Source organism: Ascoidea rubescens (assembly GCF_001661345.1).
Source record: "Ascoidea rubescens DSM 1968 unplaced genomic scaffold ASCRUscaffold_3, whole genome shotgun sequence".
Taxonomy (NCBI): domain Eukaryota; kingdom Fungi; phylum Ascomycota; class Saccharomycetes; order Ascoideales; family Ascoideaceae; genus Ascoidea; species Ascoidea rubescens.
In genome coordinates, this window is record NW_017962915.1 from 630,506 (window position 1) to 641,468 (window position 10,963).

A 10,963-nucleotide genomic window follows, 5' to 3' on the forward strand; every position below is an offset into this window, starting at 1 on the left:
TGGGCAAAAAGGCAGAGATGAGTTAGCAGAGAAGAACACAATTGAAACAGACTGGACAAGTTCAAGCAGCACCTCAAGCCAAAAATTTTGAGTAACTGGTGGTTCGAGATATTTATATCAGTGACGGATAAATATGCGGATGAACATACCCGATATCCTTAGCCGAGCCGTCGCGCTCAACTCAAAATAAAATGAACCCAAAGTGAAATGAACCCCAACAGCTCCAACGAACTGCTGCCTCTGGTGAAGAAGTAGCGTCGTTTGGAGCAGCGAAAGAGGTCGTGAGACTAGGTTCTGGATGCAGCGACGACGAAAAAACAGCTGCTCGCTGCAAACACAGCTGGAGGCAATGTCGCCAAAAGCTGCTGTCTGAAGCCCCAGCTCCTACAGCCTCAACACCAGCAGGACAATTCTTTTGGTGCTAAAGTGCTCCTATGGTTGATCGCTAGCAGAGATCAAACCTAAACCACCGAAGTTTGCACTGCTGCAGAACGAGAAGGACCCTACGAGATGCACTGCCTGGCAAGAGTGTTGTGTTTCCAGATGTGTTTCCAGTGCTGTTCGTGCTGTTTCCAGTGCACCAGCAGAAGCACAGACTGTTCTGGCTCCGGACTGGCTGGGTGAAGATGGTTTAGAGCATGATAGGTAATGTTCAGCAACCTCTGTGCAGAGGAGCTCTTGCAGCATAGTTGGCGAGCAACCTTCCAGATGTGTTTGCAGGTTTTGCTGGAACTGTAGGAGGCCTGGGGCCTGTTGGTAGGGCAGACTGCTGTTCGCTGCCAGAACCCAGACCAAGGTTCTACTCAGCAGAGGCAGCAGCTTCTCGACGTCGCAGCTGCTTCCACAGCAAAAGCAGCTTCCGTAGCAAGAGCAGCTCCAGCTAGACGAAGAGTCAGCAGCCCCAGTCACTGCTTCTCCTACACTTCTCACACAACTAAAACTACTCCCATCTGGAAACCACCTCCATGCCTTCATTGGCTGGTTTCCCACTTTGTAGAACATGTTGAGCCTTATTTGCATTGCTGTTTCTATTATTACTGTTCTTGTCTCTGTATTTATCACCTATCCCATCCCAATTAGACTCTCTGTTTTCTTTTTGCTCTATTGGCTTTCTAAACGACCCACGAAGAGGTTATTTCTCGCATCTCTAAAAGCTTGGTGTCTAACTTTCTAAATGCCATATGCTTCCGTAAACTAATGTCCTTACCTTATATATATAACTTTAGATTCAATTCAGCAAATACCCTCTACTTTCTTTTCTCCTACTTTTTTTTCCTTTCTTCTTCAGCAAAACGCCCTCTCTTGATTTCCATCGCCTCCCACTCATTACCACAGCTCAAATCCCATCACAATTTGATTGAAATCCTTTGGGTTCTGCTGCAAATCCCACATTCTTGTTGAAATACCAATCAACCTTAATGCTTCACCATAGTTTTCACTTCTTTTTTCCCTCTTTCACTTATCACTCATAATAAAGAAACAGAAACAGAAACAGAAACAGAAACAGAAAAAGGAAAAGGAAAAGGAAAAGGAAAAGGAAAAGGAAAAGAAAACAAATGGCTTCTTCTCTTACCTCAAATAAAAAACCTGCTCTTTCTCTAAAGAGCTTCAGGATTAACACAAACTTTTCCACTGACAACCCTGAAAAAAATCTAATCAACTTATCCCACCACTATCTCCAAAACAACTCCAATATCAACATCAACACCAACATCGCTCCCGATAAACTAGCCCCCCACCATCCCGAACTATCCTCTTTACTATACAGAGATATCAACGGCCTAAAAATTGGCCAGGTCTATCGTTATCAAATCACCTTCAAAAGATTGAAATTCACCCCAACATCAAAGATAAATCAGCTATTTGTCAGAATTAAAAACATCGAATCCTCCATAAAAACTTCCCTAAACCTTCTAGGCCCCTTCACTCTCTACATTGATCTCCTCCCCTACAATTACTATCTCAAAAACATCCTTCCAATTCCCACTGACAAATCGTTCCTCCAATTCAAGTCAAACTTAAACCCAGGAAAATCTTTCAATCTCGTTTTAAACCTAAACCAAAACTCTCTCGTTAAAGACGATGGAAACATCGAAGAATACAACTGGCAACTAAACATCTTGTCTCAAAATCTCCTACAATCAAGCATCGCTACAAACTTCGATCTTCTTATCGGCTTGAATCCATCCCACCTAAAAAATATTCACCACAATAACGACTTGGATACCTACACAACCAATAAAATCATATCGAAAAATCTAAATTCGCTTTTCTACTCTCTCAATATTAAAAGCTACAACACAAACAAGATCTGGTCAAGTCCTCCCCCAATCCCAGACAACCAAGACATCCATCTTATCATACTAACTCATGGCGTTTACTCCAACGTTGGTGCTGATATGCTATATCTAAAGGACAAAATTGAACAACATAATTACGATTTCGTCAAAAAAAAATTCAAAGACAACATCATAGTAAGAGGTTATCAAGGCAACGTTTGCAAAACTGATAAGGGTATTCAATTTCTTGGAAAAAACTTAGCTAACTACATCTTTAAATTAATCAACAGCCCTAAATACCCTTATTCCAAAAACATTAAAAGAATCTCCTTCATTGGTCATTCCCTAGGTGGTCCAATCCAATCGTTCGCAATATACTATCTCCTAAACAATAAAGCATATTACCAGGGCAAAAATTCTAATAAAAGACACTTGAACGATTTAATTCCAGTTAACTTTATTGCTTTAGCCTCCCCATTCATGGGTGTGTTTTGCGAATTTGGAAATCTTATTAAGTTTGGCTTAAATATAGGCTTCTTGGGTAGAACTGGTAAAGATTTAACTTTAAGCCATACTTATTTCAAATTTTCAATCAAATCTGATGATAAAAAAAAAATCACTCCCCTTTCCAACGATCAAAATCCCCCCAACAATAGTAACTCTAATGAAAAGGAAAAAAAGAAATTCCAGCTTTTAAAAGAGAAAAAAAGACAGTTCAAACTCATCTCAAAACCAATATTAGAATTGATTCCAGAAGATACAAGATTTCATTTCTACTTGAGAAAATTCAAAAACAGATGTCTTTATGCTAATATCGTCAATGACGGTATAGTTCCATTAAATACATCCGCGTTATTGTATCTTGATTACAAAAGTTTAATGAACATCAACAACATTCAAAAGCAAAATCAAAAAAGAATTGAAAACAACCAAAACGAAACTGAAACTGAAAACGAAACTGAAAATGAAAATGAAAATAAAAATGAAAATGAAAATAAAAATGAAAATGAAAATAAAAATGATTTTGGAAAAAAGAAAAAAAGGAGACCCCAATTTCGCAGAAACCATACTTTATACTCTCTAAAACGAAATCCATCCAGAAAGGTCACTGCTATTCCCCAAGAAAAAACTAAAAATCCCATACTTTACTCAAAACTAAAAAGTAATAAAAATCTTGTGACAAACAAGTATTTTAATACAAATAAAAGTTCAGTCAATCAAATGCCAAATGATACCAACAATACACCAACTTCTGAATCTTCCAATACATCTAATCCACCTGCAGAAGCTAATCTACTTACAAAATCTGATCCACCTGTATCTTTCACTTCTTTACGTCTTCACTCAAATAAAAAGGACTCAAATGCTAATTTCGATGTCAACTCTAATAATGCAGCTTACCTCAAAATAACCCCCTCTACGACTGTAAATTCAGTGAGCCCCAGATCCAATTTATCTTCACCAAATAAACTGAATCATTTAAATAACTCAAACGGTTTGAAATTGTTTGATAAGAATACTGGTCAAAGAGCCAGTGATTTTGAAGGAAATCTATTACCATACAAATCGCACTCAAGTTATTCTTCTTTTCCTGTGCTGCATTTGAATTCTGCACCAAATAGTATAATGGGTACAGGTACAGGCACAAATGGTACAATACAACATAATAATACAAACGCCAGTCAAAAAAGTTCTCGTCCTAAGATGAGAAGAAGATTATCTAAAAGAGAAAAAAAAATTCACCGTTTAACAACTGTTCCTGTATCTACTCCTGATAATTCAGCAATGTCGACTGTATCTAGTGCTGAGCAAAGCTCATTAATGAAGTTAGACAATAAATTGAATAACAGTTCATCGACACTGTTGGAAGAAAATAATTTTAATAATCAAGATCAATCAAAATCAATTCGAATAAGAGAAGATAATGATAATGATAATAATGAATCTATTTATATCCCTGAGAAGCCATCGTCCGTATACTCATTTTACAACGTGTTAATAGCACCAGAACCCACAGTAGAGTTTTTTGAAACATATCTCAAACGTTTTGTCAAAGAAAATACTCTGGATGAAGATGACGATGAAGAGCAGATGGATAGAACTCGGATTCAAAGAAAAATCAACAGAGGAACCTTGAACGTGTATGATGATTATCAAAGTAGTGCAATTGTTCACGATAAAATATACTCCTATGATCTATTGCCCAAACCCGTTTATAACAGAGTAAGCAGACACAAGTACAAAGAAAGAAATAAGCATCACAGATACCTAAAAATTGAGGAGCAGGATAAGAAAAGCACAAAGGACACTTCAGAGACAATAAAAACAAACGCAAATTCTGACAATAACCATTTGAGTGCCATTGTGGAGATCTCAAGTTTCAGCGATAGAACACACCAGAGAAATGCTTCCATTGACAACACATTGAGGAATGTCAATACAGAGGAAACTAGCTATACATTGCGAGTGCCTATGGCTCTATCAAGGCTGCAAAACGATTTGAATTCTTTAGTAAGCAGCGTTAGTAATGACTCCATCAACAATCTTCTTAGTTATGATTCACTTTGTCATTATGAGACAATGAACACTATTGACTCAGCAAAAACAGACGACAGAAAGGAAGGGGATACTTTCGAAATAGAAGACAACCCATTTTACTACAAAAGCAAGAAAATCAAAAAGCTAACTCGGTTGTTCAGGCTGAACAAAAAGGACCAGCAGGAAGAGAGAATTGCCAGACTATACCAGTATGACACCACCTGGAGAAAGGTGTTGGTGAAGCTCAAGCCTGATGCACACAACAACATCATCGTTAGAAGACGATTCGTTAATTCCTATGGCTGGGAGGTGGTCGACCATATGGTCAAGAACTTTTTCTAGTTTTTACTTTGTTTTATTTTATTTTATTTCATTTCATTTCATTTCATTTTATTTTATTTTATTTTATTTTATTTTATATATACTGTATTTTTGCCATATTTTATTTCTATACTATAATAGACAGTTCTTAGAATGTAAACCACCAGGCCAATAGCTGTGCAAAGCATTGAAAACGTCTTCTCTTCTTTGCTTCTCTTAGCACATAACTGATAAGAAGTGGATACGGCGGCAAGGCGAAAAGTGCCCTTGAGCTGAAAGACGCTTGGAAAGTTGCCAGTTATATTAAGAGCAGACCAGCTTGTGTTTGATACCTCTTCTCTATTCCATTTCCACAAGACATACGTTGTGAAGAGAGCTGCTGTTGCTGATGCCCTCTAAGAAATCAAAGAAAGGTCGATCCACTGGCATTACTGTGCCCATCTCCAAACAGAGAAAGACCCAGTCCACCAACGAGTATATCGATGAGTTGTCGTCCAGGTTCCCTGACGAAAGCCAGGCCAAAGAACTGGCCCAGGAGAACAAGAACAAGAAGACAGCCAACAACTTCGAGGTCTCCTCCCCCTTTGCCTTTTTCTTTGGCTTTCTTGCCCCCTTGTTGGAGCTCTTTACTGCTGACAAGTACTGTCAGTTGTCGGTTTTGGCCTTGATAACCTTCTTGACCAGTGTCAACAAGAAGTACGAGGATTTCTTTCTTCTTTCAAATGAAAACTTCTACAACTTGCTTGTTATGCTCTTCTCTTTGGTGGTTTGTCTTGCCATCAACTTCCATGTCAGCAAGAAGAAATTGAGACTAGAATTGCAAGCTGAGGCTGAAAATGACGAAAAGATTGAATTGACTACTGAGCAAATCAGATCTCTATTGCCTGATTTCAATTTGGTCTACTTGGTTTTACTTCCTATCCTTATATGCATTGTTTTGAACAAGCAGGAATACTTGATAATCAACTTGTCCTATTGTTTCATGTACTTGAACCTTTCCCTTCTCCCCAAGACTTTTATAACACTATATTTGCTACAGTCCGATAAAACCAATGAATTATTGATATTCCACCCTAATGATCCTGCTTTAAACACTCCTTCAAATTCAAACCCAAAGGTCCTAATTTTTCACATGGTTATTCCTGTTACCCACGAGCTAATCTCGAGTTTTATTTCATACATTGTCCAAAACTCGTTATCAAAGGTCGAAATCAATTTTTTTGCTTCTTTGTTCTTGAATTTGATTCTAATGGATATTAAATATGTGACCTACTATCGATTTGAAAACGCTTATAAATTCGATTTTTCTTTGGTTTTATTGCAAAAGTTAATCTTTTCCTTAATAGGCTCTGTCTTATTATGTTTACCAGTTTACAAATTCTATAAAAAAATTCGTAACAATAATAATAATTCTGAAAAGAAGATCTTATCTGTTTACTCAAAAATCTTGGTTTTTCTAATTTATATCGTTTTTGTCTCATCGTTTTATGCTCTAACAAATTACCAATTAATCACCTATTTACCAAACACAAACATTTATATCCGCTATTTTGAAGGCTCCGAAGCTGCAAAGACCGAATTAACTTCATTAACTTGGCTATACTACTATATTTTTACAAATAAAGTAAGAGTGAAAATCTTATTCTATTGGGTTACTTTAACTATTCTTTCAATACCTTTTATTATGTTTATCATTTATAAAATGAACTTGCTATCATTAAATAACAATAATAATAATAATAATAATGACAATGACAATGGCAATGAGAAAACAAAATCTCTTACATCTTCTTCATTAAACTTCAAAAGAAAAATCTGGCATTTTCTCATTTTTTTAATCATAATCCCCACTTACAACATCGATGTCAATTTTATTAAAATTGCATTATCCGGAATGATCATAATTTTCATAATTCTTGAATTGTTAAGAATTGTTAAATTACCACCCTATGGCGAATTTTTAAATGATCTACTATATAATTTTACTGATTATCGTGATCGAAAGGGCCCGGTTATTATATCTTATATATTTTTATTAATCGGTGTTTCATTGCCTTTGTATTTAGATAACTCAATTTCTGGAATTATTACTTTAAGTATTGGTGATTCATTTGCTAGTCTTGCTGGTAAAAAATTTGGTGAAATCAAATGGTTTAATTCAAATAAAACAGTTGAAGGCACTATTTCATATATTTTCAGTTGTTTCTTTGTTTTAGTATTATTAAAACAATGTAACTTAGTAAGCGAACTACAAGACAAATCAATCAATTGCTTGTTTTTAAGTGCAACATTAAGTGGATTAGCTGAAGCAATTTCTGATTTAAATGATAATATATTAACACCAGCTATAATGTTTATCGTTCAAAAAGTCGTTGATTAATTTGAGAAGAAAAAAAACAATCATAAAATAATTCGGTTATACTATCTTCTTTTTTTCAATTCATTATTTAGATTAAATAAACACCGTTAATGAGAAAAGCAATTAAATATAATGGATAATAGAACCCCAAAAAATAAAAATAAAAATAAAAATAAAAATAAAAAATTCAAATTCAAATTCAAATTCAAATTGCAATTAAAGTGAGACTAAAGATAATCTTAAAATACCAAGAAAAACACATTTAGATAATTATAAAATAATACAATAATACTATAAAAAAAAAGCAAGCATAATCACCAAAAGAAAAAGAAAATACAAAAAAAAACAATCGTCTTATTAAAAAAACCTAGGATTTAAACATTAGAGACATTAGACACACAGGTTGGGACTTCTTTATCATTGGTGTCATTTGAAGGAGTTAAAGCAACATTTGAAGAAGAAGAAGAAGGAAAAGCAAGAACGCTTTTTGGTAATCTATCAGGTTTATAAAATCTAAGATCAATTCTCCATAAAATGTATAAAACATTGACGATTACTTCTAGGACGCCAAACATGATATACATGACAACAGGTCTAAAAATCCAACTTTGATTTCCGACTTTTTGATCGATAAAACAAGAAACACATCTGAAAATTGAACTAATTAATAATAAGATAGTAGTTAAAGTGATAAGGAAGATGCTATGATTATGTTTCAAGACTGGAGATTCTTCTAAACCTAAATCGGGCATACCAGCAGCATCTTCAATTTTAGTATAATGATGTAAAGAAGAGGGAATAACTCTAACGACATTTTTCTTGAAATCAAAATTAGGGTTATTGATAAAGACCTTCTCGGCTTGTAATATTGAATTCTTTTTAACAAAATAGTTGAGGTTAAAGCTTTCAATCCACCAAGGTTGATAAATTAAGAAGTTTTGGTTCGATGTGCCAGGCTTATAGATATAAGCCAAGGCAATCAAGATGGAAGCAGAGCAAGAAAATAAAACAGCAAATAAGGAGGCTACTCTAGCAACGTTTTTGCACATGGTGAAATGTTTTTCGCTCAAGTAATAAAGAACAATGACAGAATCAGCGACTATGGCCATGACTACAATACCGATAACGATAGTGTAAATGGATAACATTAGGGTCCAAAAGGGTTTTGAGCTACCAACTTTGGGATGTCTCCAAGTGAAAATTCTTTGAGAAAAGGCTAGATTTAAAGCAGCTAGAATGATTGAAGGAATGACAATTAGAATTGAAGAAGCCAAACCGATTTCGACTTTCAAAGTGTCATTTGCCCAAATGGCTCTTAATAGGAAACCAAGAAATCTTAAAAGGGAATAAAAGAATAGAGCTAGGGAATAATAAAATTTATGAGCTCTTGAGTAGTTTTTAATAAAGATGAATAAATGGAGAAGGCCTATTAAAGCAAAGACAGCAGCAAAGATTGAAGAAGGGATTATGTCTTTATTACCATGAGCATAACTACCAAAGATAGCACGTTGTTGACTTAAAGCATATTGTGAAACATAATCTGGGATTTGGCCATTGAACATTTTAGTGGCTTGTTCTACCAATAGTTTTGAACCAGTGCCTGGAGCAGCACCATTGGTCATTGAACTAATGATTGTTTGCAAGGAGTTTTGACTCATAATAATGAAGAAAAAGAGATTTCTAGGGGTTTCTCAGAGGGTTATCTGAAGGGATCAGAAGGATTTTGAAATGCAGGTGAAACTTAAGATAATAAAGAAAAGAAAACCAATAGTAAAATGCAACCACAAAAAAAAAAATAAGAAAGAAAAACAAAACCAAATTGGAAGGGTTTTTTGAAATATTTATAAGAAAATGAAATCAAAATTCATCACCAGATACAATTGCTCAATGTGAGAGGGAAAAGTATTTACTTTTTGTTTTTTTGTGTTTTGTTTTTTATTTTTTGTTTTTAATTTTGTTGTTTTTTTGATGAAATTTGGTTATAAACATATTTTGTGTGTGATAATTATAACATCACTATTGAAAAGAGAATGGTGAATTGAAAAAATTTAAAAGGTTAAATATATACGAATTTACACCTGTTAAAAAAAAGAAGCAATTTTAGAGAATAGCAAACATTTGTGCATTTTATTCGAAATCAGTATTACATTTGTATTACATTATTATTGAAATAAGCATTGAATAATTGCTAAAATTGAAGAAATTGGATTTTTGATTGGTCCTGAGAGCAATAATCAGGATAAACCATCTATAATTCGGTCTCCAAGAGTGGGAGAAAAGAGAGAATCACGGAAAAACTTTAGCGTGAGGATAACGGCGTTAGCATGTGATTACTCCCCTGAGGTTGTGGGACGGATCAAGTCATGGGGACGAAAAATTGTTGGGGAAATTACTCAAAAGTATAAAGAAAAAAAAAGTAGAAAACATTGGAGGGGCCATTTTAGAGCATAATAAAGAAATGACTTTATCCGATAAATTTGGAATAGGCTGGATGAAAAACGAGAGGAAAGAGAGGTGTTGGTGAAGCATTAGTGAATACGCAAGTAGCTGAAGGAATAAAAAGAGAGAAAATTGTTGAATTTTTTTATTGTTGAAGATGCACTCAGAGAATCAGACATCGTCACCACTGTCGCTCTGATGAGCATGGCAGGAGATTGGGTACGAAAAATGATTTCACTCAATCAGCTCGACCAGCTTCAAACACTGCAAGCGATAAGAACTCCATGGACCCTGTGTGGACTCCGAAAAGCACCAGAAAGAAACTTCGGCTTGTGGATTCTGACACAATTTCTGAATCCAGTAAAGTGGAAGAGCATGCATCCGGCTGCACCACAAGGCAACGCATTCCACCGCACCAGGTTGCAAAAATCACACAATATGCAGCTGGATCCATAATGATGGCGTAGACATATTGAGACCAGTGCGGTGGAAATGCGTCCCGATCGGGAAATGCGTTTGAAAAAGATGACGCGTCGAAGTATAGAGGAGGAGGAGTTTCGCGTCACTGGCAGCCAATCAGCGCGCGCGCCTGGAGCTGTCACATTTTTCAGTTTTGGAAAATGCCAACAAGAAGTTGGGCAACAAGAGGTTGAGCAGCGAGAAGTAGGACAGTAGACAAAAGACAGTTGACGAGGAGCAATTGAGGTGCGAGAAACAGCTGCTTCTGCTTTGTTCTGTTGAAATTGTGCAGCTGGATTTGCAACGAGAGGTTTTGCTTCCAGGAAGCTGTTTCTGGCTGTTTGTTTTTTTGTTTTGGATGCTTCCTGCTTCTAATTCAGAAACCACTGAGATTTCCAGCCGAATATAAACACAGTTTGTGAGGTTTCTGCAGTTGTGGGCCTGTTTGTTGTTCCTGCCCAGATTGTTATCTCTGCTTCTTCTTTGTATTGCACCTTTGCGCTCGATCCTCTTTCCACCTCCATCAGCTATCTCCCTCTTCCTATTGATTGTTTTCTATTCGTCATTT

General features: G+C 35.7%; 5 protein-coding genes across 5 annotated transcripts; 3 read left to right on the forward strand and 2 right to left on the reverse strand.

Annotated features, from left to right (window-relative positions):
* Positions 1–397: 397 nt before the first annotated feature.
* On the reverse strand, positions 398–757 carry ASCRUDRAFT_74782 (uncharacterized protein). Its single transcript, XM_020192823.1, has one exon. The coding sequence runs from the start codon at positions 685–687 to the stop codon at positions 433–435; it is 255 nt and encodes an 84-aa protein (XP_020048705.1). The 5' UTR covers positions 688–757; the 3' UTR covers positions 398–432.
* A 608-nt stretch (positions 758–1,365) lies between these two features.
* ASCRUDRAFT_134795 (lipase ROG1 family protein) lies at positions 1,366–5,343 on the forward strand. Its single transcript, XM_020189080.1, has one exon. The coding sequence runs from the start codon at positions 1,557–1,559 to the stop codon at positions 5,157–5,159; it is 3,603 nt and encodes a 1,200-aa protein (XP_020048706.1). The 5' UTR covers positions 1,366–1,556; the 3' UTR covers positions 5,160–5,343.
* Positions 5,344–6,726: 1,383 nt separating this feature from the next.
* On the forward strand, positions 6,727–7,512 carry SEC59 (dolichol kinase; the record flags this gene model as incomplete). The annotated part of the gene is made up of 1 exon (XM_020189541.1): positions 6,727–7,512. A coding segment is annotated over one exon (786 nt), but the record flags the coding sequence as incomplete, so codon positions are not given.
* A 464-nt stretch (positions 7,513–7,976) lies between these two features.
* On the reverse strand, positions 7,977–9,131 carry ASCRUDRAFT_25019 (DUF3112 domain-containing protein; the record flags this gene model as incomplete). Its single annotated transcript, XM_020189882.1, has 1 exon — positions 7,977–9,131. A coding segment is annotated over one exon (1,155 nt), but the record flags the coding sequence as incomplete, so codon positions are not given.
* A 1,089-nt stretch (positions 9,132–10,220) lies between these two features.
* Positions 10,221–10,403, forward strand: ASCRUDRAFT_79928 (uncharacterized protein; the record flags this gene model as incomplete). Its single annotated transcript, XM_020194438.1, has 1 exon — positions 10,221–10,403. The coding sequence occupies one exon, from the start codon at positions 10,221–10,223 to the stop codon at positions 10,401–10,403; it is 183 nt and encodes a 60-aa protein (XP_020048709.1).
* Positions 10,404–10,963: the final 560 nt, after the last annotated feature.